The sequence below is a fragment of the Phacochoerus africanus genome, chromosome 4, assembly GCF_016906955.1.
Source record: "Phacochoerus africanus isolate WHEZ1 chromosome 4, ROS_Pafr_v1, whole genome shotgun sequence".
NCBI classification, from domain to species: domain Eukaryota; kingdom Metazoa; phylum Chordata; class Mammalia; order Artiodactyla; family Suidae; genus Phacochoerus; species Phacochoerus africanus.
The window spans coordinates 17,109,212-17,135,334 of record NC_062547.1 but is presented as its reverse complement, the minus strand read 5'-3'; the positions used below and the strand labels follow the sequence as shown (position 1 = coordinate 17,135,334).

The following is a 26,123-nucleotide window of genomic DNA, read 5'->3' as shown; positions in this document are numbered from 1 at the left end:
AGAGATGAAGAGGAAGCCTCCAAACCCCGTGCCCTTATAACCAAAACGGAAGTGCTACAGAGACAGGGCAGGGGCTGTGCCTGAGGGAACAGGGAGTCCCGGGCTGTTAGCAGGAGGCAGAGGGGGTGGGAAAGCAAGGGCAGGGACAGCAGGACAGGCGAGAGGGGAGGGCCACACAGACCTTCCTGGGGATCCACTCCAATGGCAATGGTGTTCTTCATGGTAATGTTGATGGGTACCACCACGTCAGCGAAGTAAGGGATGTCCAAGGAGACCATGCGTATGTCTATCCTCCTGGCGAAGATGAGGAAACTGTTCATGCCTGCCCGGGTGGGGAGAGAAGGAAAGAGGACAGTCACCCAAGCACAGCCATTAAGAGGATTTGGGAAGTTCCGATTGTGGCTCAGCAGTAACAAATCCAACTAGTATCCAGGAGAATGCAGGTTCGACCCCTGGCCTCGCTCAGTGGGTTAAGGGTCCGGCGTTGTCATGAGCTGTGGTGTAGGTTGCAGATACAGCTCCGATCCTGTGTCGCTGTGGCTGTGGCGTAGGCCGTGAGCTGCAGCTCTGATTGGACCTCTAGCCTGGAACTTCCATATGCCACAGGTGTGGCACTAAAATGCAAAAAAAAAAAGAGCATTTGGGGCAGGGAAAATGGGAATTCAGGCCCTATCTCCATTAGTTTCTAGCTCTGTGATCCTGGGCACATTATTTAAATGGTTTAAGCCTCAGTTTCATTATCTGTAAAATGGGAACAATAACAGGGTGGCTGTAGGAATGGAAGAGATCACATACAAAAAAATCCTTAGCATTGGGTCTGATACAGTCATAAATGACAATTTTTTATTAATATCACGGAAGAGAATCTTTTTGCTTTTTTTTTAGGGCCACACCTGCGGCATGTGGAGGTTCCTAGGCTAGGGGTCAAATCAGAGCTACAGCTGCTGGTCTATACCACAGCCACAGCAACACAGGATCCAAGCCGTGTCCGTGACCTATACCACAGCTCACAGCAATGCCAGATCCTTAACCCACTGAGCGAGGCCAGGGATCGAACCCAAGTCCTCGTGGATACTAGTCAGGTTTGTTACTGCTGAGCCCCGATGGGAACTCCCAAGAAAGGAATATATTTTTCTAAAATTCATGAAGACACCATGAGACCTAGTTAGACTCTGCTTTGAATCCTGCCTACCCGCTTCTCCTTTTTTCTAGAAGCTTTGTCTCACCTCTAAGCCTCTAGGAGCTCAGGTTTCTCAGAGCACATCAGAGTCTACCTGCAGGGAAGGATGAGAGCCACTGTCCCTCCCAGAGAGGCTCCTTTCAGCTCTGTGATACTTAGACCTACCTGGTGAACAGGTCTTGCCATCAGGCATCAGGTTGATGCCCGTGGGGCAGGTACAGCTGAAGCCACTTGGACTTGGGGACCGAAGACATAGGTGGCTGCAGCCGCCATTTTCCATAGCACATGGTGTAGACACTGGGTAGAGAGGAGGGGGGGGTCAATGGGGAGGACCTCAGCAGAGGGAAGCCAAGGAGAAGCCAGCGTGGGCTAAGGGCTGCTCACCTGGCGGGCGACGGCGGTGGAAGACATGGATGTCCATGAGGTTTTCCAAGTTCTCCTGCAGAGTCTCCCGGTCCAGCCCCGTCAGCCGGTCGGCACTCTGTATACTCTTAGTCTGCCAGTCAGTCCAATAGATGCGGTCTCCATAGAGCGTCAGCCCAAACGGGTGGGGCAGCTGGCTTCCAATCAGTACCTGTCAGGGCCCCAGCACTTGTATCATGCCCTGGGCAAGGTCTGACAGTACAGTGCACTGGTCAAGGGATCAGGTGAGGAGGCAGAATACAGCTCTGCCAATACCACCTGCTGGGTGACCCTGAGCTAGAGCTTGTTATAAAATCTCTCTGAGCCTTGGTCTGTCACTCTGTGACAGGGCCTGGCTCCAAGGGTTGTGTGATGACTATAAAAGATCACGTATTATTTACATAATCTGAAGTATCTCTGCACAATGTATTTATTAATTACAAAAAGAAAAATGGAAACTTTACAGTGGACACCACCTTAACCACACCATCAAGGTCGGTATCACAATGATGGGGCGAGCTGACACCTGTGGCTACTGATAAGACACACTGAGAAGTCAGGCCATACCTTCACTTAGTGTAGTATTCCTGCCCCAAATACATAATCTGAATCTAATCACAAGGAAATGTAAGACAAATTAACTCTTTAAAAATACAAACATGGAGTTCCCGTCGTGGCTCAGTGGTTAACGAATCCGACTAGGAACCATGAGGTTTCAGGTTCAATCCCTGGCCTTGCTCAGTGGGTTAAGGATCCGGCGTTGCTGTGAGCTATGGTGTAGGTCGCAGATGCGGCTCAGATCCCGCGTTGCTGTGGCTCTGGTGTAGGCTGGTGGCTACAGCTCCGACCCCTAGCCTGGGAACCTCCATATGCCGTGAGAGCGGCCCAAGAAATGGCAAAAAGACCAAAATAAATAAATAAATAAATAAAAATAAATAAATAAAAATACAAACATTAAGAAAGACATAGAAAGGCTGAGGAGATGTTCCAGACTAGAGACATGATTACTGAAAGCAATTATGACCTGGGATTGGATCCTGGACTAGACACAAAAAAGAGAAAAAAAATTTATAAAAGACATTATTGGAATGATTACTGGGAAAGTTGAATATGGACTGTGGATTATATAGTGATAGTGTATCAAAGTTAAATTTCTTAATGTTGATCATTGTACTTTGATTACATAATAAAATGTTCTTGTGTCTTAGGAAATATGCACTAGAATATTTTGGGTTCAAGGGTAGGATGACTTCAATTTAATCTCAGTTCAGAAAAGTTGTGTGTGTGTGTGTGTGTGTGAAAGACAGGGAGAGAGGGGATGAAAATGGTATTAACAATGTGGCAAAATTAGTTATTCCTTCTTTTGACTATTCTTACAACTTTTCTTTAACCTTGAAATTGTACCAAAATAAACAGTAAAAACAGAGAGGTCATGGGCCCAGCATGCAAATGGAGATTAATTAGTGTTACTGGTGGTGGTTATTAGGAAAGGACTTAGATCCCCAGCCCACAATCCACCTGATCCCTAGTTTCTTTTCATCATCAAGCAGCAGAATGCCAGGGCTCTGTGGGGCAGCCACAGTCTCAGAGAAACAGCACATGCCCCAGGCTGGGTCACCCCAAGGTCCTCTTGGATCCCATCAGCTGCCAGCTAGGAAGTGCCACCCTGGAGGCTGTCAGGGCTGTGGAGGGAAGCCATAGTGCCACCTTTACCTTCCTCTTGCTGCCATCCAGCCCAGAAAACTCAATGGTCTTCATGCCGGCATCAGCCCAGTATAGCCGCTGGGACCCGTAGTCAATGGCTAATCCATTAGGCCACGTCAGGTTAGACGAGATGATGACCTGGCGACCCGAGGCATCCATGCCAGCTCGTTCAATCTTGGGGCTCGCACCCCAGTCCGTCCAATACATGTACCTGGGCACAGGCAAGGGAGGTCTTATAAGCCTTCTAGTCAACACCCAGGAGGGATTCAGGGGTCCTAGGATTTGAGGGGTTCCACTTGCAGTAGCTGCCCTGGCCTCCTGCCTCAGTTCCCAGCCCTCTCCTGGGTTCAGAGCTGTCTCTGCAGGTCTTATATCACCATCAAAAAGCATCCTAGGGTCTTCAATGTTGTCTTGACTGGATGGATTAAATAATTATGGTGTATCTACTTAGAGTTCTACATAACCATAAAGAACAAAATAGACCTATGTGATCAAATGGAAAGACATCCAAGATATATACAGCCAAGTGAAAAAACCATTACAAAAGAGCATGCCATTGCTGTAAAACCAAAACCATCTCACCACATATGTATGCGCATAGAAGAAAATCTGGAAAAGACACCCTATACTGTAACAACAATTCCTGTTGGAGAGTGAGATTATAAACTTAGGTTTTTTTCTTTTTTGGCCATGTCTGCAACACGTGGAAGTTCCCAGGCTAGGGACTGAACCCGAGCCTCTACAGTGACAATGCTGGATCCTTAACCCACTGCACTACAAGGGAAATCGAAACTTAATTTTTTTTTTCTTGTCTTTTTGCCTTTTCTAGGGCCGCACCCGTGGCATATGGAGCTTCCCAGGCTAGGGGTCTAATCGGAGCTGTAGCTGCTGGCCTGTGCCAGAGCCACAACAATGTGGGATCCGAGCCACATGTGTGACCTACACCACAGCTCACTGCAACACCAGATCCTTAACCCACTGAGCGAGGCCAGGGATCGAACCTGCAACCTCGTGGTTCCTAGTTGGATTCATTAACCACTGAGTCACAATGGGAACTCCCAAACTTAATTTTTTATTTTTTATTTATTTAAAATTTTAAACTTGTTTATTTTTAGGGCAGTGGGCGCCCAAGTTCCCAAGCTAGAGGTTGAATTGGAGCTATAGCTGCCGGCCTACACCATAGCCACACCAATGTGGGATCTGAGCCACTTCTGCAACCTACACCACAGCTCACAGCAACACCGGATTCTTAATCCACTGAGCATGGCCAGGGATCAAACCCACATCCTCACGGATGCTAGTTGGGTTTGTTATTGCTGAGCCACAACGGAACCCCCAAACTTAATTTTTTAAGCAACAAATTACTTTTGTAAGTAGACCAAAAGGAAAAGAAAAAAACCAAAAAATATAAAAAGTTTCCTTGTCCACAAAGAGAGCGTTGTCACTATGCACTATGGCTTCTCCAGCTGCCCTTGCTTCCTGGGTGTGCCTGTAAGATCCAGCCACTCTTGCTAACCTCCAGACTCCCCTCTGGTACCCAGACCTAGGGGTGGGGAGAGCTTGCTCCAAAGGGACAGGTGCTCACCCGCCCATGGGTTCCACCACGATGTCCCGGGGCCGATCCAGGTTCTCCCAGATGAGTACTGTCCGCATGCTGCCATCCGTGTTGGCCACTTCGATCCGATCTGTCCCTACCAAGAAGTAGGGGCAAAAATATTAACTCTAGTCTTGGTCATTCACCCTCTCACCTTCCCTGCCCAGCCCAGAGCTTCACATGTCTAGATGCTCAAGAAGTACTTTGCGATAAACATGCAATGGAATTTCGAGAAGAAATTCAAGGAAGTGATGGGTTATATTTCTTGGAACCTTCCTCAACCTAAGAAACCTACCCTGTCCTACCCTGTCAACGCATTCTGTTCAAGCAATCCACTCTGTCAAGCAATGCTTCTAAACTTTAGTGTGTATAAGAACCAGAAGAGTTTGTGAAAATACAGATTCCCAAATCTAACCCTGAAAGATTCTGATTCAACAGGTCTGGTGTGGGGCCTGCATTTCTAACAAGAATCTGCTTTTTTTTTTTTTTTTGGCTTTTTAAGGCTGCAGCACATGGAGGTTCCCAGGCTAGGGGTCAAATCGGAGCTGCTGCTGCGGGCCTATACCTCAGCCACAGCAACGCAGGATCTGAGCCGCGTCTGTGACCTACACCACAGCCACAGCTCATGGCAACGCTGGATCCTTAACCCACTGAGCCAGGCCAGGGATCATACCTGTGTCCTCATGGATGCTAGTCAGATTCGTTTCCACTGAGCCACAACAGGACTCCAAGAATCCACATTTCTAGCAAGTTCCCGGGTGATGCAGATGCTGCTGGTCCAGAGGCCACACTTTGAGTAGCTCTGGTTTAAGGCATTCCTTTTGCCTCCTACACTTATCTGGCTAATAGAAAATGCCTCTTTTACCAAGGCATTTTGGTAAAATGTGATGGAAGGAAAATCACAGGGCATAGGCTCCTTATCTGAAATGCCTCAAAACTTTCTCAAGCATCAGCTGCACAGCAGAAGGAGCAGCCACTTGAATGGCCAATGCCAAGCCCTCAGATGTGAGCTTGTAACTTTAGCTCCACAGCAGCCCAACCACTCCTGACCTACTAAGGATTTTAGGTCAAGACAGAAATGATCTAGGAGGGGCATTGGGTCCTTTGCACCTGAAGCCAAGGTTGGTGTTTTTTTTGTTTGTTTTATTTTGTTTGTTTGTTTGTTTTGCTTTTTAGGGCCACACTAGTGGCATGTGGAAGTTCCCAGGCTAGGGGTCGAATTGGAGCTACAGCTGCTGGCCTACGCCAACGCCAGATCTGAGCTGTGTCTGTAACCTACACCACAGCTCACAGCAACACCGGATCCTCAACCCACTGAGCGAGGCAAGGGATTGAACCCGCAACTTCATGGCTCTTGATTGGATTCGTTTCTGCTGTACCATGACGGGAACTCCTGAAGCCAAGGTTTTAAATAAGAATCCCAGAGAGCCAGGCACAGCTGCCCTCTACATACCTGCATCTGTCCAGTAGAGCTTGTTGGTGACCCAATCAATGGCCAGGCCTGCCGGGCTCTCCAAACTGGTATCCACTACCACCTAGGCAGGAAGCAGCGCTGTATCACCAACTGGATATGCTCCCCAGCCTTAGAGCCCAAACTCCAATTTGCAGGTTGGCAAAGATGTGGGATGCCTTTACCCAGGAGAGGCTGGTTCCACCCCTCAATCCTGCCCTCCCTGAGGGCTTGGGCCCACACTGGCCCTACCTCCTGTCCTGTTCCATCCCACTTGGCCCTGCTGATGGCGTCAGTGCTGACATCCGTCCAATACACGTGGTCATCCCGGGAGTCCCAGTCCAGGGCCACAGCACTGCGCACGTCAGCCAGTGGGATGACATCATCGGACAGGTCCTCTGTGTCAAAGCTGATCCGACGGATGTCCATCCTTCGGGCAAAAAGCAGGAACTTGTCAAGACCTGATCAAAGGCCGAAAGGGGTCTTCTTTTAATGCTCTAAATCCAGTAAGAGTAACAAGACACAGACGCTCACCTGTGTGACATCTGGTTCAATCACCCTTCCTGGGATCTGGTGCCCTCTGTCCCCTACTCCTCACACCTCAGGCCCCCTTTGAGCACCGGGCAGCCCATGCTGGCAGAGTCCGATTTCAGGATCCAAAGGAAATAGACTCTGCCAGGGCCCAGAAGTGCTTCCTGTTTAAGTGTCTGTCAGCTTCATCTCAATTTTCTTCCTGTCTTACTTTGCTTGGTCTCCTGTGTACTGGCCAGATCAGCGTCAAGCCCCACTCTGCCTCTCTGCCTTCTATGTCCCCTCCATCACCCAGATCCCTTCCTCTTCACCACATCAGTCACTAACGACCCCTGCTGAGCACTTACTCCTTGCCCGGCCCGGAGCTTGGTGGGTTTTTCTTGCCATGTCTCCTTTACCCTCTTAACAACCCTTGGTGGTTCATGCTATTCTTTTGTTTTGTTTTGTTTTTTGGCCACCCAATGGCATATGGAGTTCCCGGGTCAGGGATCAGATCCGAGCCATAGCTGCCACCTAAGCCACAGCGGCAGCAATGCTTGAATCCTTAACTCACTGTGCCAGGCCAGGGATCAAATTTGCGTCTCAGTGCTCCAGAGATGCTGCCAATCCCATTTGACCACTGAGGGAACTCTGGGTCATGCTATTCATGGTCTCATTATTTATTTAGTTAGTTAGTTATTAGTTATTTTTGCTTTTTAGGGCCATACCTGTGGCATACGGAGGTTCCCAGGCTAGGGGTGGAATTGGAGCTACAGCTGCCAGCCTACACCACAGCCACAGCAACACGGGATCTGAGCCACATCTGCCACCTACACCACAGTCATGGCAACGCTGGATCCTTAACCCACTGAGCGAGGCCAGGGGTCAAACCCGTGTCCTCATGGATACCAGTAGGGTTGATTACAACTGAGCCTTGATTTATTTTAAATTCTTTTTTTAATTCTCATTTTTTAGATGAGCAATCCTGAGGCTCACGGAGGCCAAGTAACTGGCCCAGGAAGCCACAGCTAGAAAGAACTGGAGCAGGAACGTGAACTCAGGTCTGACTCCAAAGACGGAGCTCTGGCCACACCCCTGCACAGCTTCTTCCCAGCTGGTTCCTCTCCATCCCCGGCCCCTGGGCTGGTCTGTCTGAATATGTCCCGGTATACTTTGCTGCTTGGAAAGGCACTTCCTGCCTAACTTTATCAACTGTTTTCTTTTAAGCTCTGGGAAACCTTTAAGTTAAGGGAAGTTCCTTGCATTTCATCAAGACAATACAGGAAGAGCTGCACACAAAAGAATGCAGGGAAACGGGGTTCTCAGTCAATGTGTGTTAAATGGCTATTGTGCCTGTTCCTCTGAGTAGTGTCCCTGATTTCACCAGATCCCAAGAGAAAAATGATTTTAACTAGAGATAAGAACATCAGTGGGAACAGAGTGGTGAGTGAGAAGAGCTGTGATGCATGAGGAATTACCCCGGCCCCTGGCTGGCTGTGCCAGGATCACTCCTCTCTGGATTATTTTTATGAAAAGTTGCCTGTGCCTCTGAGCTACGCAAGGCCACCTTCTCAAGGCCATATCCCTGCAGGAGCTCAAAGGAAGCCAAGGTAGCATTCAGGGGGGTGACTGGGGAATGTCATTATCTTTCACTCACTAGGCACTTATTTATCCAGGGCCTGTGTGTACAGCACGTCCTCAGAAATCCTAATCTAAGCTCTCTGGTTTAGAGGCTGAGGGAGTCTTTAATAGGGTGAAGCTAAAGGCAAAGAACCAGGAAACCATTCCCCTGCTTTCTAGAAGGGCCTGGAACCGCCTTGCTGCCTATAGACAAAGCATCCTTCCTGCAGAAATGATACACAAGCCTGATTGCAAGAGTTCATACTTGACTTTGTAGTGTCACTGAACCTTTGGGGACTACTGCTGGGCCCCCTCAGCTTTGACCTTGGAGCCCTCAGCCTCATGTTTTTCCTCTCCAGGGGCTGCCTGAGGAGCCTGGCTCCTCCCTGCTACAGGCAATGCCCCCAGCTACTATCCCTGTACCTTCCACCCACCCTCACAAGGCATGTCCATTGAGGCAGGTGCCCTAGACCCACTTACTCTGGGCACAGGCGTGGCTGCTGATCTTGCGGAAGCCAGTGGGGCAGGCACAGGTGTAGTTTTGTCCACTGGGCAGACACAGGTGGGTGCAGCCTCCGTTGTTGTCCCCACAGCGGTTTTTCCCTGCTCAGAAAGCCCAGAGCAAGAGGTCAGATAAGACCAAAGGCTGGCAGAAGTGGTCCCAAGCCTGGTGAGTCAGGTTTAACTAGGGTATGAGCTCCCTAAAGGGAGCTATGTGCTATTATTTTTATTTTGGCTTTTTAGAGCCACACCTGTGGCATATGAAAGTTCCCAGGCTAGGGGTCCAATTGGAGCTACAGCTGCCGGCCTACACCACAGCCACAGCAACACAGGATCTGAGGCGCATCTGCACCCTACACCAAAGCTCACAACAATGTCATATCCCCAACCCATGAGTGAAGCCAGGGATCCAACCCACGTCCTCATGGATACTAGTCGGATTCATTTCTGCTACACCACGACGGGAATGCCTGTCTTATTATTTTTAATATCTGCCCAACCCGTGAGCAGAGTGACCACCTCTGACACACAGGAAATGTTTGCATGAATTGCATGGGGACAGTGAAGCTGAATGAGTCTTTCACGAGTCTCAATGTTGTACTACCCTCAATGTCCAGCAGAGGGAGGCATTAGCCCATGTCAGTGCCAACCTCTCATTTTCCTGCAGAAAACAATGGCAACTCTGACAGGTGCAAGGAAGATTCTCAGAAGCCCTAGAGGCTCACACCGTGGGGAATTTTTTACCTGCAGGCTGGCGCTGGGGATGCAAGGTGTGGATGTCCATGGGGAAGTGGAGTTTGTTGCGAATGATCTCCTGGTTCTTGCCAGTAAATTTGTTAGCACTGTTGATGCTCTTGGTGTGCCAGTCGGTCCAGTACAGGCTGTCTTCAAATACCGTGATGGCAAAGGGATGTGGGAGGCCTGGGGAAAGTCCAGGAGGACCTCTGTCTAGACATGGCCTGCCGGCTGCCTGGGCCCAGGCCTGGCAGCTATACAGATCTCACCCTCTGCCAAGGTTCCTGGGGGGCTAGGACGGGAGAAGGAGGATGAGAGACGAAGGAAAGTGAAGGAAGGGCCTCACCCTGGCTAATGACAGCCTTGCGGTGACTCCCGTCCAGATTGGCCCTCTCGATGACGTGGTGCTTGGCATCTACCCAGTACATACGGCGCCCGGCATAATCAATGGTGAGGCCATTGGGCCAGAAGAGATGGGTATCGGCGATGATGCGGCGTCCAGAACCATCCATGCTGGAGGCCTCGATGCGGGGGGTGTTGCCCCAGTCTGTCCAGTAGATGGTACTGGGAAGAGAGAAAAGGATACTGGGTGGTAGGCAGTAGAGGGTGGTTAGGTACCCAGGATAGTCATCAGGTGGAGGGGCTTTTATCAATCTAACCCAGGCGACTCCAATTGATAGGAGATATATTCTGCTTGGTCTACACAGTGTTTTTTCAATGTTCGAATTGAAATGTCTCTCGACAGGGCGTGTATTCATTTAACAAAAAGAAAATTAGGGAATATCTGCTATGAACGAGGCCTATCTAAGGCATTGTGGGTGCAGCAGTGAACAAAACAGACAAAAATCTGGACCCTGTGGAACTGACAATATACTAGTGCAATATTCCTTAGGACAAGTGCTTTCTTCTTTGTCACAATCTCTACCATTGCCTTTTTTTTTTTTTTTGTCTCTTCTAGGGCCGCATCCTGCGGCATATGGAGGTTCCCAGGCTAGGGTTCTATCAGAGCTGTAGCCGCCATCCTAAACCACAGCCACAGCAACGTGGGATCCGAGCTGTGTCTGCAACCTACACCACAGCTCACAGCAACGCCGGATCCTTAACCCACTGATCGAGGCCAGGGATCGAACCCGCAACCTCATGGTTCCTAGTCGGATTTGTTAACCACTGAGCCACGACGGGAACTCCTCTTCCATTGCCTTTTATCATTTACATACACACACAGCTGTTCTAAAATAGCTGACCTACAGCTGTAAGATCTTAGGGGACATCCCCATCAAATGAATGCATTTGATTTTTTGTTTGTTTGTTTGGGTTTTTTTTTGGCCACAGCCACAGCATGTAGGCATTCCCAGGCCAGGGATGGAACCTGAGCCACAATAGTGACCCGAGCCACAGCAGTGGCAATGTGGGATCCTTAACCACTAGGCCATCAGGGAACTTCCCGAATGCATTTAATTTTTAAAAGCTAGAGGCTGAGAACCTCCATTTCAGAACTTTCTTCTAATAGCTCAACCCTATGAACGAACAATAAAATGACTAAACATCTACAAGGTATCTAATGTGTATCGTGCCATTTAAAATGCATCACCTCATTTAATTTGCACTGTCACTGGTTTAGAAATGAGTAGAGTGGAGGCAGAGAGAGGTTAACTAGGCCAGGGCCACACAGCCAGTTACGGCAGAGCTATAAATCCACATGTGTCTGGGTGCAGAGCCCAGGCTGTTAACATCAAACGGTGAGGACTGCCCTCCCCACCCTCCACCCTTCCTCCCCACCCTCAGTGAAGCCTGATCCAGGGGGCCTGGGAACTGGCCCTAGAGGCTGCAAGAGGAATTTGGGAACTTGAGTCACAACTCACTCACCCCTCCATGGGGTGCAAGGCAATGGCCCGGGGCTTCTCAAGGTTCTGCCACAGAAGCACCTTCCGGTGGGCTCCATCCAGATTGGCCACCTCAATCCTTGATGTCCCCGAGTCGGTCCAGTAGAGTTTATCGTGGACCCAATCCACAGCCAGGCCCCCTGATGGAAAGAGGTGGCAGAAACATGTCGGGAGTTCAGCCCGGGCTCCTCTGTGCCATAGTAACAAGGGCAACTCCTACATGTAGCAGTTTCTTGGGCCAGGCCCTATTCTAACCATTTTGCATATGCTGACTTGTCTAATTAGCACAACAACTGTGTGAACCTGGTACTATCATCCCCACGAAAATGAAGAAACTGAGGCACAGAGAAATCAAGTAAGCGTCCAAGATCATGCATTTCTGCCTCTCAGTCAAGCATACTCCAATTCCTGAATTCCAGCTCCCAGACCCACACCCAGGGTCCCTGACGGCCCTGGCCCAGGGGGTTGCAAGCTGTGGCTCAGGGTTTTGCTGAGGCACCTCCAGAGGTGCTGTAAGCATTTGAGTCAGACGTGCTCAATACCAAATTTGAACCATTTCACCTGCTTGTAGAATGGCCTAAGATTGCAAAATGAGCTACAGTTTTTCTAATTTGCAAACAATTGGATACATTTATCTGGGTTGATCAGGCTATTTTTAATACTAAGTAATCAACACAAAATTCAGAATCACACTAGATACGAGGCTGATGGAAAACTGTAACTGTCAATCATAACTCTAACTGTAACTGTCGATCACAACCCTGATTTCAGATGGTCACATTCATCAAAATGGTCTCATTGTTCTCACCGATTGAGCTCCCCAAGGAGCAGGTGTTATTATAAATCTGAACCTATAAAATGCGTGTAGACTAACCAACGTTCCCTCTATTAGAGCTCCACGCCAGATTTCACTGTGAGAAGAAGCTCTTCTGCGGCCTAAGGTTTGTAGCCACCAGCCTGTTCCTTTGTTGGTGGCTTTGCATGCGGTGTGGCCCTGCCCCTCCCCACGGGGCCTCGTTCCCTACCTGGGCTCTCCAGCCCGGTGGACACAACCTCCTCCACGTTGCTGCCGTTGAGGTTGGCGCGGAGGATCCGGTCCAGGGTGACGTCGGACCAGAAGACGAGCTCGCGCCGGTGGTGGAAGTCGAGCGCAATGGCATTCTCCAGGTTGTTGAGCAGCAGTGTGTACTCGGAGCGGTGCGGCAGCACCTGCCGGATGTCGATTCGATTGGCGAACAGTAGCACAGGCTCCGGCCCTGGGACGTGGCACAGAAATGGGGCCCCCACTGGGCTCCAGAGCTGCCCCTGGCCACCATCGGCATGCACCCCCAGCTCCAAAGGGCCCCTGGCCCCCTAGGGCATGTTCCGAGCGGTTGGCACCAGCACTAGAAGAGAGGAGGCCTGCAAGGTATACAGCCCACCCCAGCAAGGTTTTTCCTGGGGCCCAGAATGCAACTCACAGCTTCAGTTTCCTGAGATGGAAACATCTCTCGCTGTCTCAGCCAGTCCCCAAGCACCTGGCTGTCTCCGTGCTCAGGCCTCTGCCCACCCAGCCGAATGCCAACACCCCTTACCCAGAGCCTTGCAGCTGCGCCGGTCGGGCCGGAGTTCATAGCCAGCTTCGCACCAGCACTGGAAAGCCCCCTCGCTGTTGGTGCAGCCCTGGCTGCAATACCCCTCCTCGGCACATTCATTCACATCTGTGAGGACGGAGATGGTCTGGAGAGGTCTGCTCTGCCATCCTCCCGCCCCAGCTCCCAAGGTGACCAGCTGCTTTCCTGCCCACATACCCATCTACTTTCCAGGCCTAGTGGGAAAACTATATAATAAGCAGTTAAGGGCTTTGAGGCCAGGCAGAGCTGGGCTGGAATCCTAACTGCACCTCGCTGGCTCTGTGGCTTTCAGGAGGTTACTTAACCTCTCTGAGCTTCCGTTCCCCCATCTTTGAAATGGGAGGGAAAACTATCCCCACCTCCCAGGACTCTTGTGATCATGACAAGAGGTCACGTCCATCAAATGCCTGACCCATGGGACACACAGCTGCCTGGCCCCGCTCCCAATCAGGCCCCAGCTCACCCTGGCACATGCGCCCATCCTCGGTGAGCCGGTAGCCCGTGTGACAGGTACACTGCACTGCCCCCCGCACCATCTGGCACTTCTGGGAGCAGCCACCGTTGTTAACGTTGCAGTTCTCCTCACCCGTCCGGGGCCCTGTGCCAGGCAAGGCAGAGATGGGAGTTGAGCCCAAAGGCCTCCCCCAGACGGCCAACTTGGCATTCCACCTGCACCACGAAGAGCAGCTCCCAAGGCTGCAAGAGTCCCTGGAGAGGGTTCTCTTTGAGGCGAACGGGTGGGGCTCGGCCACAAACCACGGCCAGGCACGTCCACGGGGGACACTCACGGCAGTTCTGCTGTGGGCTTTCATCACTGTTGTCCCCACAGTCATTGACCCCGTTGCAGAGCTTCCTCTGCCCGATGCAGCGCCCGTTCCAACAGAGGAACTGGTCGGAGGCACACTGGGGGCTTCCTAGAGGTGGAGGGAGGGACATGGGGCGGGAGGGAGAGTCAGGTCACAGCAGGGCAGGGCTTGGGTCCACAAAAGGATGGGAGCCTGTCATTTTCTAGGGCAAGCTGGAGACAGATGCAGCTCAAGGTGGGAGGGTCAGGGTCCAAGGCAGGAAACAGCTCAGACGGGGCCGGCTGAATGTCTGCACGCGTCCTCTTCCCAGGACACCACAGTGGGATGGTGAGGGGTGTGGAACAGAAGGAAAGAGTGCATCCGTGTGTCGGGCATCAGTGTGGCTAAGGGAGAGGGCCTGGAGGCTGTCAGCAGGAGAGCAGTCCTTGCTCACTAGGCCAGAGCAACAGGTACTGGCCGTGTGTGAGTTAGCATGTGAGAGGCCACTGAAACTCCCAGCCCTGATACTGTCTTCCAGGCCATGAGGCTGCAGGTCAACAGATGCACCTGGATTTGACACTGGTAACTGAGAAGAGCAGGGAAAATCCAGGTCATGGGCGAGATCTGACTAAAAGCATCACCTTGCCCCAACTGGAAAGAGCAGTAATACCCACTTTCTATCCCTGTCCGCAAACCCAACTCTGGGTTAAGGGGTCTGGGGTACCCCTGGGAGACTCTACCTGTGTTCTCACAGTTCTCTTCATCGCTGTTGTCTGCACAGTCATCTTCCCCATCACAGCGCCAGGACAGGCGGACGCAGCGGCCTGACCGACAGCGGAACTGTTCCGCTGTGCAGACGGAGGTGGCTGGGCAAAGTAAAGGTCTAATGAAAGGCTGGCCCCACTTCGGCCCAAAGCGCCTCCCTGCCACCCCAAATGCACTTTATGCCAGCACCCGTGCCTCTCCTTTTTGTTTTTAGGGCCGCATCTGTGGCCTATGAAGGTTCCTAGGCTAGGGGTCAAATCAGAGCTGCAGCTGCTGGCCTACGTCACAGCCACAGCAAGTGGGCACCCAAGTCCCATCTACGACCTACACCACAGCTCACAGCAACACCAGATCCTTAACCCACTGAGCGAGGCCAGGGATCGAACCCATATCCTCATGGATACTAGTGGATTTCATAACTGGCTGAGCCACAATGGGAACTCCCCATGCCACTCTTCTTGACACCAGTGTCACAGTTGGTCTATATGGCATTTCTGTGGAAATCAGGAAAAGGTGCCCTTTCTTCAAGACACTTTACTGCCATCTGCTGGAAAGCCGCCATGATGAATATATAAATCTATATAATCATAGGATATATAAATCTACTGTGGAACTGGCATCCTTTGTCTGTGCAGTGCCCAACCTACACAACTGTACACGGAGGTCCTGTCCTCTTTTCAAGCCTCCTCTACTTCCAGCCCAGACCTTTGGTACTATCCCCCACTCACTGCAGTTGCGCTCATCAGATTGGTCATCACAGTCTGCATCGCCATCGCAGCGCCAGCCCGCGTTGATACACAGGCCGCTGTCACACATGAACTCCCCAGAGCGGCAGGGCTGGTGGGAGGCTGGGAAAACATGACAGACTCCGGTCTCTAGCCAGTCTATGCACATAGTGTCCCATGGCAGACTGGAAAGCCATAGCCCCGGCACCCTGGCTCCTCCGTCTTTGCCCAGTAGGGACCAGGGAATCCAGCAGCTCCTCCCCTGAGTTCCTGACCCAGCTGGCACCTGTGCCTGGCCACCCCAGGAGTTCCTCCCAGCCTGGCCTCCCCTCCTCCACCCAGCCAGCCAGAACACTCACAGCAGTCAGACTCGTCCGACCAGTCTCCGCAGTCATCATCGCCATCGCAGTGGTAGATATCGAGGATGCAGCGGCCGTAGGCACACTGGAACTCCTCCAGGTTGCAGGGGGGCGCTGGCACTGCCGAGGCTGGAAGGAGGACGGGGGGGTGGGGGTGCATACACTCAGTCCTGGACAGAGGAGAGGCGCCTTGACTCCTCAAAGGGGCAAGATGCTCAGACGACAAAGCCAGGTTTCGTTTGAGATGGCCCTTACAGACGCCCACATTCTGGACTAAAGGAAGACCTCCCTTCCCACCTGGGGCACCTGTTCCCACAGCCTAGGAGGAGCTGCTTCTTAAGGACCTCCCTCGTTGCCCGTTGCCCATTGTCCATGCTCGCCTCAGCCAGGCCCTCAGACTATGGGATGGAGCCTTCTGCCCCCGCCCAGCCCGACACCTGAGTTCTGAGGCCACTCACGACAGTTCTCCTCGTCAGAGCCATCTTTGCAGTCGGTGTCACCATCACAGTACCAGTGCTCAGCAATACAGCTTCCATCACTGCAACGGAATTCCTTGTCCGAGCACTTGCGCATGTCTGGGGAGATGCAATGGGACCGCGTCCTGCAGGAGCTCCACGGGCAACCCTCCTGCAATCCTCCCTGACTCCCACCCTCACTGGCCCTGGGAGTCTGACCCAGGCCCTTCAGGACATGGCAGACTTGGTGCAGACTCCCCAGGGGAAAGCCAAGGGCCTGGAAAGACTGGGCCTTGGGCTCCTGTTCTGTGGTTGCTGGGGTGGGATGGGGGTCTGGAGACTCTGTCCCCTGCTGCTCTCCTCCAGCTGCTCCAGATACCTGGGCAGTTCAAGGTTTGGGCAGTGCTAGAGCTGTGGCTGCTCTTTCCCTCCATGGCTGTACCATCCACCAGCCACCCTGCCTGCCTTCCCAGAGCACAGCTCACCGCACTGTTCATCGCTGTTGTCGCCACAGTCATTGTCACCATCGCAGTGCCACAGGCTCCGGATGCAGTAGCCGTTCTGGCAGGGGAACTCGTCCTCCTCGCACTCCCGGGGGGCTGTGGGCACAGAGCAGTCGGGCTGCAACGGGCAGTAGGGCCAGGGCATGGAAGCTCAGCAGAAAGCCCAGCCAAGCAGCTCCAATGCTTCCCAAGGGACCTGAGGAGGGGGCTGTCTCCTGGGGGCTTAACTGACCAAGAGAAGAGGTAGAAGGACAAGAAGCAGAGACCAAGGGCTGGGGCATCATTTTCTTTTCTTTTCCTTTTTTTTTTTTTCTTTCAGGGCCTTACCCATGGCATATGGAGGTTCCCAGGCTAGGGGTCCAGTCGGAGCTGCAGCTGCCAGCCTGCACCAGAGCCACAGCAACTCTGGATCTGAGTTGCATCTATGACCTATGCTGCAGCTTGGGGCAACACCAGATCCTTAACCCACTGAGCAAGGCCTGGGATTGAACCCACATCCCCACAGACACTATGTCGGTTCCACAACAGGAATTCCTTTCGTTTGTTGACTGAAAATCCTTTCCCAGCAAAGCTCAATGGACCCCGTCCAGTCCCGCCAGCACTCACGACAGTCCTGCTCGTCCGAGTCGTCTTCACAGTCGTTGTCCCCATCGCACACCCAGGAGCGGCGGATGCACTTGCCATTGTCACAGTGAAAGTCAAGAGGAGAGCAGGTAGGCAGCACTGAGCCCCGGGAAAAGAAGGGACACGGCTGTCAGTCTGGTGTGCTTCCTCCGGCAGCCTCACCCAGGCCAGAAATCCCTTCCTAACGAGAGCCCTGCCTGAATTCCAGTCCTTGCTCACGGACTCCTACACCTGCCCCCAGCTGATGGCGAATCAGGCAGAAAAGCAGCGGAGGAGTGGGAGCGTATCCTCAAGGAGTGATGGTCAGGGGTTCACAAGGCAGAAGAGCCCAAGGAGCTCAAAACGCCTAAGAAATCAGTTAAGGGAAATGTGAGAAGAGAAATGAGTGCCTGGTTTTTTGTTTTTTTGTTTTTTGTTTTTTTTCCTTTTTCCTCTTATGATATGATGATTGACACGTCCGGGCTCAATTTCAAGTTCTAGAAGGCATGACTTACCACACAGAGCAAGTCGTTACTCTCTCTGAGACGCGTTTCTTCGACGGTACTGCAGGGATAATTATAATTGACTCAGAGGAGTCTTTCGGCTAATGCGTATGAAAGTGCTACATGAAAGTGAGCCATTTGCCATCATCACAATTAGCTCAACTGGTTAGGGTTAATAAGGTCCTCGTTATAGCCTCATTCTTCTGAGACTAATTAGTCTCCTTCAGATGCAGGTGCTGCAGATTGGAGGCTGCACCCCTGAACCCGGACAACTGGCTCAGCAGTGATATCACTGTACTTCCAAGGCAGGATGCCCTCACCTGGGGAGTATGTTGCTATGCTAGGGGGGAGGGGAGACTTAAAGAGGATGTAAGATTTCTTTAAAAAGCTCACATTATTTAAAAAGGTGTGGGAAGTTCCTATTGTAGCTCAGTGGTAACAAGCGGAACTAGTATCCAATGAGGATGTGGGTTCTATCCCTGCCCTTGCTCAGTGGGTTAAGGATCCTTTGTTGCCGTGAGCTGTGCTGTAGGTCCCAGACATGCCTTGGATCCCGTGTTGCTGTGGCTCTGGCACAGGTCAGCAGCTATAGCTCTGATTCGACCCCTAGCCTGGAAACTTCCACATGCCACAGATAAGGCCCTAAAAAGCAAAAAAAAAAAAAAAAAAGAAAGAAAGAAAAAGAAAGAAAAAGGTGTGATTACACAGAATACCCACAGAAGAAACACAGAAATATTCTGCATCCACATATAGTATGCCCACTAAAAAATGTGCAAATGTGTAATACAAATACACAGTCACATCAATTCAGAGAGATCTGTTTAAAGAGACCACCTGTAGAAGCAAGGGCATTTTCTTTTTTTTTTTTTCTTTTTTGGCTACACCCACAGCATATGGAAGTTCCTGGGCCAGGATCAAATCCGAGTCACAGCTCAACCTATGCCACAGCTGTGACAACACTGGATCCTTAACCCACCTTACCAGGCCAGGGATCAAACCCATGCCACCTCAGAGACCAGGGGGCATTTTCTTCTATACTTGTTAAAAATTCATTTCACTGGCCATACATGCATGGAAATATGGGCAATACAGCAGGGTTGAAGACACATATAATGGCGAAGAAACCACCCACTTGTCAATATGTGTCACCATTGAAAGAGTCTGACCCTGAGTCTGACACAGCTGATGCACAGAACGCTCCATCACACCTGGCCTTGCTCCCGCATCCCCAGGTCCCTCCTCTCCCACCGCCCTGCGGGGAGGCTCTTACTACATCCATCCTCATCGCTGTGGTCCCCGCAGTCATTGTCTCCATCACACTGCCACTGGGCGGGGATGCAGGTACACTCGCCGAGGGCACTCACGGCACATGTGAAGTGGCTCCGACCACAAGCACAGTCGGGGCTGCTGGCGAGGCCTGGGCAGAGGGAAAAGGAACCAGTGAGGGCTCAGCTCCCACCCAACCAAAGCCCATTCCACGGGGGCAAGGCAAAGGAGCCAAGCCAAGTCTAGCAGCGACGTTGCGGGGAGTTGTGGACGATGCAATTGTGCCCCACCGCCCCCATCGCCCCGCCCAGGCACACATGGTCAAGAAGATACCCTCTGACTTTGGGCTCACAAACAGTCCCGGTACCTCCTCTATGACAGGTGGATGCCACCTGGAAGGTTTAGTGGTCTTGAGGAAGGGGAGCCAGGGACAGGAGGGGTGATGGAGAAAGGCTTCCATCTCTGTCCCTCCAAAACTAGGTTGAGTTATGGATGCTTGTGCCTCTATCCAGGCCCTTGGATGTTGGCTGGGGAGGGCAAGAAATAAGAGAGGAATTAAAATACTGAGCCCTTTTAGGGATAAGATGTCACACAGGGGAGCAGGAAGCCGCAGGGCTGCTGTGCGTCCCCCAGTCAGAGCTCAATTTTAAGGAGGGTGACCAGGAGGAGCAGGAATGGGGGACCAGGCTGCCTCTGGGCACAGTGGCTGGGACCAGTCGGGGCCTTCCTGTCTGTGGGACTGGCCCCAGCCTGGAGGGAGGATGGCAGAAGCGGCCCCTCCCCCAGCCTCTGCAGCACGCAGCTGGGCTTCCCTATTGAGCATCCAGCTATCTGCCTGGCCAAGTCCCATGACCGGCTGCTGTGCCCCCTCCCCAGCGTGCCCAGCAGGATGCCCCGGGATGGCGTGTGAATGGCTCGGTGCCCCTGCGCCAGCCTCAGCTGGAACAAAGGGTTCTGCCAGGGTCACTCTCCCCCACTCCCAGCATTCATCTAACCCATGGGGCTGCTGCAGCTGGGAAAGAAGGGGGCCACCTCTCCCTCGCTCATCTCCCCTGCTTGCTTTCTTCTTCCTTTCTTCCCGTCTGCTGGGCTCTGCCCTCAGGCTGGGCTGGAACAGGGAAGAAGTCAGCTCCCCAGTTGCCACCCCTGCTTCCTTTCCTCTTTATCAGGCCCAGCTTCTCTCTCTCTCAGCTCATCTCCTTGCCGTACATCCTCACCTTGCATTGCGTCACCCGGGCCAGCCTAACCAGGGCTTAGGGCCCAGGATGAAAGGGTGCGTGCTCTTCCCACAAAAGCAAAGGGAGAGCCCTAGACCCCTCTCTCTCCACTTCAACCCCAGGGGTAAGTGTAAGCATAAAGCAGGGATTCCTAACCTGCAAAGGGACAGAGGGGTAGATGGATAACCTTTAGGAACTGTGAACCCCTGAAACTGCAGGCAAAGTGTCCATTTGTGGAGTGAAGGGCCACAGCTTTCACCCAATCTTCAGCTGAGGCCTTGCTTAGCCCCTCCACATGCGAAGGGCATCAGCTGCCCCAGAAAAGATATGGGCTTTCCTGCGGAAGCTGCGGGAATCCATCTGAGAGGTGCAGCACCTCCATACCTCATAGGAAGGCCCCACTCCAAGCCCAGCACTCCTGTCTCGTGGAGTCTCTGCAAGTACAGGACAGAGGATTCTTCCTAGGGGAGCCCTGAAGACCCAGCCCCATTCTCCTGGGCCTCTTCTGACAGCACTGAGAAGGGATGGGGGCTTTTTTCACTCAGACCCTGGGCACTGGAGCCTGAGTTACTTTGGTAAGTGTGACCAGCACATCACAGCTCCAGGCACTATTTTAGGGAACTCTGGCCAGGATCAAAGAACAACGACCAACTATTCCAGAGGACTCCATCCCATGGGGCTTCCCAACATGCCGACCCCCTTCACGGGGAAGAATGGAGGAGAAGAATAAGGCTAAGAGGCTCTCAACGAGGGAGGATTTTTCTCCCCCGGGGGCACGATGACATTTTGGGTTGTAATGGGCAGTACTGGTGGCATCTAGAAGATAAAGGCCACAGATGTTGCTAAGAATTCTACAATGTATGGGACAGGTGCCCACCACAAAGACGTTAGCCTAAAACGTCAGTAGAGGTTGAGAAATGCTGCTGGCCACGCACAGCAAGAGGCAGGGCTGCACCAAACAGGAGGTCAGGGTCATGGGGTGCCAAGAACGGAAAGGAAGAGGGGGCACTGGGGGAGGGGAAGAGGAGGGAGCACCGGATCTGGAGCAGACAGAGCTGGGGCCCACTGACCATGGGGCTGCTGTAGTTGGGAAAGAACCGGGCCACCTCTCCCCTGCTTGCTTTCTTCTATCTTTCCTACCCCGCACTGGCCCCTGCCCTCAGCCTATTTCCTTGTGTGTAAAAGGCCACAAGGACTGGACAGGAGGATAAATGTGGCAGAGGCTAAGGCCATGCCTCGGCACACCAAGGATGCTCTGTAAATGCAGGGGAGTGTGGTGACATGAGGACTGAGGGACTAGCTTTTTCCAAAGGCCTTGATTTTAAGAACCTGAAAACCAGGATCAGGAGAGCAAGGACAACAGCATCTTGAGGAACCCAGGCATTCCCGTCATGGCTCAGAGGAACGAATCTGACTAGCATCCATGAGGACGCAGGTTCTATCCCTGGTCTTAATCAGTGGGTTAAGGATCCAGTGTTGCCGTGAGCAGTGTAAGTCACAGATGTGTCTCAGATCTGGTGGTGCTGTGGCCGTGGCGTAGACCAGCAGCTACAGCTCAGATTGGAGCCCTAGCCTGGGAACTTCCATATGCCGCAGGGGCGGCCCTAAAAAGCAAAAGGAACCCAGAAGGTAAAGAAGAGCCTTCAGGGTTTTTTTTTTTTTTTTTTTTCTGCCCCACCCCTTTGGCTGAGTGATAGCAGAAGTCCTGAGTTCCCCCCCGCAGACTTCAGGAACAAAGCATTCCATCTGGTGGGCATCCAGTTAGTTGCTGAAGAGTCACGACTTCCTGCACGTCTGAGCAATATCTGAATGTCAGCACGTGAGGGTCAGGCAGCCAGAAGCAGGCAGACGCTTGGCTTGGGTGTTCATACAGTAAACAGACACATTCTACAAAACCCAGCTTTTCTGGACAACTGCTGCCCCCCTGGGACCCTGGGAGGTGGAATTCTGCCTTTTCACTCGAGTTCTGGCTGTGATCATAAAGGACAGCTTTTAACCCTTTTTAACGAAAAGAATGGTGAGTGAAGAAAGGAAACAAAGGACTGCGGGTGGCAAAACGCGGTCTTCATTTTAAGAAGTGTTCAGTTAGAACACTCAGCTGTGCTTCTGCCCTTGAAAGCTATTTGCCTGCCACACTGTAAGCGTCCTTGGCCTCAAAGGGCATGGGCCCTTCAACCTAATGCAAGTCCATAAGGACAAGACCTCTTCCCAAAGTGTTCACTTTCCCTGGTCATCGAGTCATCCAGCGTTTAGGATACAAGTTAAAGTGCTATTAGGGCCTTCCTGGGAGGTTAACCAAAATTTCAGCCATCTTACCATTTTCTCACTACATTCTTTAGAAGGAAAGCAGGCAAATATCCAGCCGGTATACAAGGCACGGTGCGACATGAGCGAGAACACAGAGTCTGGGCTCAGAGAGGCTGGAGTTTAAGTCCTGGCTCTACCACCAACTCTACAACTTTGAATGAGTTAATGTCTCTGAGTCTCGGTTTCCTCATCCATAAAATGGGAATAACAATAGTTCTACCAATAGTCCTACCACAAAGGGATTTGTAGAGAATAATCCATGTAGGCTGCTTAGCCCAGGGCTGGAGTTTCATAATAATGTAGTCACCATTTACCAAGTACTTACCAAGGGCCCTCCTCTAAGTGCCTTTTTTTTGGGCAGTGGCGGGGGCGGGGAGGGGTCCTGCACCTGTAACATGTGGAGGTTCCAGGCTAGGGACTGAATCGGAGCTACAGCTGCCAGCCTACACCATAGCTCACAGTAACTCTGGATCCTTAATCCACTGAGCGAGGCCAGGGATCCAACCTGCGTTTTTATGGATACTAGTTGGGTTTGTTACCACTGAGCCATAATGGGAACTCCTCTGAATTTTTTTTTTTTTTTTTTATGCTACATCATGAATGTTCTCAACAACTCTGGGAGGTGGCACTATTATTATTATCACCACTTGACAGTTGAAGACACAGGGAAGTGAAATTTGTGATAGGCCACACAGGTACTAATGGTTGGAGCCAGCATTCACACCCAGGCAGGTCAATCCCAGATGCTCTGTTCTTTTTTTTTTTTCAGGGCCACACTGCAGCACATGGAGGTTCCCAGGCTAGGGGGTGAATCGGAGCTGTAGCTGCTGGCCTACACCACAGCTACAGCAACGCCAGATCCGAGCCACATCTGCAAACTACACCACAGCTCATGGCAACGCTGGATCCTTAATCCACTGGGTGAGGCCAGGGATTGAACCCGCATCCTCACGGATACTAGTTGGATTTGTTTCCACTGCACCACAATGGAAACTCCAGATGCTCTGTTCTTAATCACTTCATGATACTGCCTCCCAGTAAGTGGTATGCTATCATGAAAATTTCCAAAACTCTGAAATCCAAAAAGAGAATTTAGGAGTTCCCTAGTGGCCCAGGGGTTAAGGATCCTGTATTTTCATAGCTGTGGCTCAAGTCACTGCTGTGGCACAGGTTCGATCCCTAGCCCAGGGACTTCTGCATGCCATGGGTGCAGCCAAAGAAAAAAAAAAGAGCGAGGGATTTATAATACTGGGACTTCTGAGTCCTTCTCTTTTATGCATTCTTGTTAGGAAATACATAGTAAACTTATGGAGTCCCCATTGTGGCGCAGCAGAAACGAATCCGACTAGTATTCATGAGGATGTGAGTACGATCCCTGGCCTTGCTCAGTGGGTCAGGGATTTGGTGTTGCCGTGAGCTGTGGTATAGGTTGCAGATGTGGCTCCGATCCGGTGCTGCTGTGGCTGTGACGTATGCAAACAGCTGTAGCTCTGATTTGACCCCTAGCCTAGGAACTTCCATATGCTGTAGGTGTGACCATAAAAAGAAAAAAGAAAAGAAAATATATAGTAAGCTTATGAATCTCAAGCAGTGACCTCTCCTTCTGGCTACTGCCAAGGCTAAACTAAAGCCTTGGCCTGAACTAAAGTAGTAAAGCAGGGACAGCACAGAGCCCTAGTCCCTTGAACAAGTGCCTTGGTATTGTTTCGGTCCAGAAATGGGCAGGGCTTCAGAAAACAAATGATTATGTCTTGCATTTCTCTTGACAGTTCGCAAGCTAATTTTGCATACACACGCACGTTCTCATTTAATCATTACAGCACTGTCCCTGTAACAGGTAAGGTCACCGAGGTCCTGGGGTGAGCAGGAGAACCAGGATGGCAGCCCCGTTCTTACTTTTAGACCAATATTCTTCTCTTAATATGATCTCAAAATCCGGACGTTCAATAAAGCTTCCCACAGACATACACTCAAGTTAGAGAGGCGCTGCTGCCCCCCCATCCCACAGAATGCTCAGCTCAAGGTGGACCACGCGTCACTTGGAGGCCCAAGGCATACAGTGACTATACACAGCTACAGAACAGCTTTTTCAAGTTAAACCAGAAATGAGGAGGCTCAAGGAATGTCTTGTGAGTGTTGAGAGATGCTGGCTGCCCCAGTGTGGAAGGGATTACAATGGGGAGGGAGGCATCATCACTCATATGAGTGAAGGATGTTTTTCTTATACTGACGCTCTCTTCTCTCCTCCTATCAACTGTCAGCAACAGTGAGGATATACACCTTGTTTAATGAGGATAAGTTATTTGAAATGACCCTAAACGACAGTCAGGTCAATCATGGGACCAATCCACTGGTTTCCGCCCTTTTGGCGGCTTACTCAGGAAATGTCTCTCACTGAAAGGGATGCCCATGCAGCAAGACAAAACTGACATAACTGGAGTTCCTTATGGTGCTATGGGTTAAGGATCTGGCATTGTCCCTGCTGCAGTACCAGGAACTTCTGTATGCAGCAGGTGTGGCCAAAACCAAAAAGCAACAACAAAAACCTGATGTAACTGAAAGGGGTTGCAGCAAAAAGCCACATGGAAATGGGTCTAGCCTCACTCAAGGTTACACCTGGAATCTGCAGAGACATGAGTGCCTATAGAGCCATTGTATAGAGAGTTCAGTCTGCATAGAACAGTGGAATCAATACCAAATGAGGTTGGCAGCAGGAGGCCAGGGTGTGACCCCTTTCCTGATGCTGCCCCCACTTGGACCCATGTGGCCTCGGCTGAACTGAAAGCCCCTGCTCTATGCCCCAGCGGCCCTTGGTGTTTCCTCGAACGGTAGCATTTAGCCCCCTGTGCGACCATGGTTCACTTACTAGGTCATAAGCCTCTTGACCATTGGAATTGTATGATATAGAGCTTTGCATTTGTATTCAGAGTGCATAGTTCAATGCTTGGTATGTAGTGATGATAAATATAAGCTTGTAAAATGAATTAATGAATGACACATTCCTTTAGCATCTTTTTTTTTTTTTAATTATTTTATTTTTCTGTCTCTTCTAGGGTCGCTCCAGTGGCATATGGAGGTTCCCAGGCTAGGGGTGTAATCGGAGCTGTAGCTGCCGGCCTACGCCAGAGCCACAGCAAGGAGGGATCTGAGCCGCGTCTGCAACCTACACCACAGCTCACAGCAACACCAGATCCTTAACCCACTGAGCAAGGCCAGGGATGGAACCCAAAACCTCATGGTTCCTAGTCGGATTCGTTAACCACTGAGTCACGATGGGAACTCCTCCTTTAGAATCTTGTGAGAACCCCAGAATATGAAAAATAAAAGTGGTTATTTCCTACCTACCTATACTCAAGAAAACAGGAATCTTTTTTTTTTTCATTTGTTTTTTCTTTTTCTTTTTAAATTGAATTTTATTGGAGTATAGTGACTTAACAACGCTG

General features: G+C 51.3%; 1 protein-coding gene across 1 annotated transcript in view; it reads right to left on the bottom strand.

The window, feature by feature from the left end:
* The window catches only part of LRP4 (LDL receptor related protein 4), a 54,379-nt gene that overhangs the window by 19,607 nt on the left and 8,649 nt on the right, over positions 1–26,123 (bottom strand). The window contains exons 2-23 of the mRNA XM_047775836.1: positions 19,161–19,307; positions 17,391–17,507; positions 16,767–16,880; positions 16,285–16,401; positions 15,827–15,955; positions 15,471–15,590; positions 14,718–14,843; positions 13,981–14,106; positions 13,656–13,790; positions 13,154–13,279; positions 12,605–12,835; positions 11,563–11,719; positions 10,043–10,260; positions 9,706–9,882; positions 8,941–9,063; positions 6,583–6,791; positions 6,334–6,415; positions 4,872–4,977; positions 3,296–3,497; positions 1,565–1,754; positions 1,346–1,477; positions 182–322 (exon numbers count right to left, since the gene is read on the bottom strand). Coding sequence (XP_047631792.1) covers positions 182–322; positions 1,346–1,477; positions 1,565–1,754; positions 3,296–3,497; positions 4,872–4,977; positions 6,334–6,415; positions 6,583–6,791; positions 8,941–9,063; positions 9,706–9,882; positions 10,043–10,260; positions 11,563–11,719; positions 12,605–12,835; positions 13,154–13,279; positions 13,656–13,790; positions 13,981–14,106; positions 14,718–14,843; positions 15,471–15,590; positions 15,827–15,955; positions 16,285–16,401; positions 16,767–16,880; positions 17,391–17,507; positions 19,161–19,307 — 3,225 coding nt within the window. The remainder of the gene's footprint in view (positions 1–181; positions 323–1,345; positions 1,478–1,564; positions 1,755–3,295; positions 3,498–4,871; positions 4,978–6,333; positions 6,416–6,582; positions 6,792–8,940; positions 9,064–9,705; positions 9,883–10,042; positions 10,261–11,562; positions 11,720–12,604; positions 12,836–13,153; positions 13,280–13,655; positions 13,791–13,980; positions 14,107–14,717; positions 14,844–15,470; positions 15,591–15,826; positions 15,956–16,284; positions 16,402–16,766; positions 16,881–17,390; positions 17,508–19,160; positions 19,308–26,123) is intronic.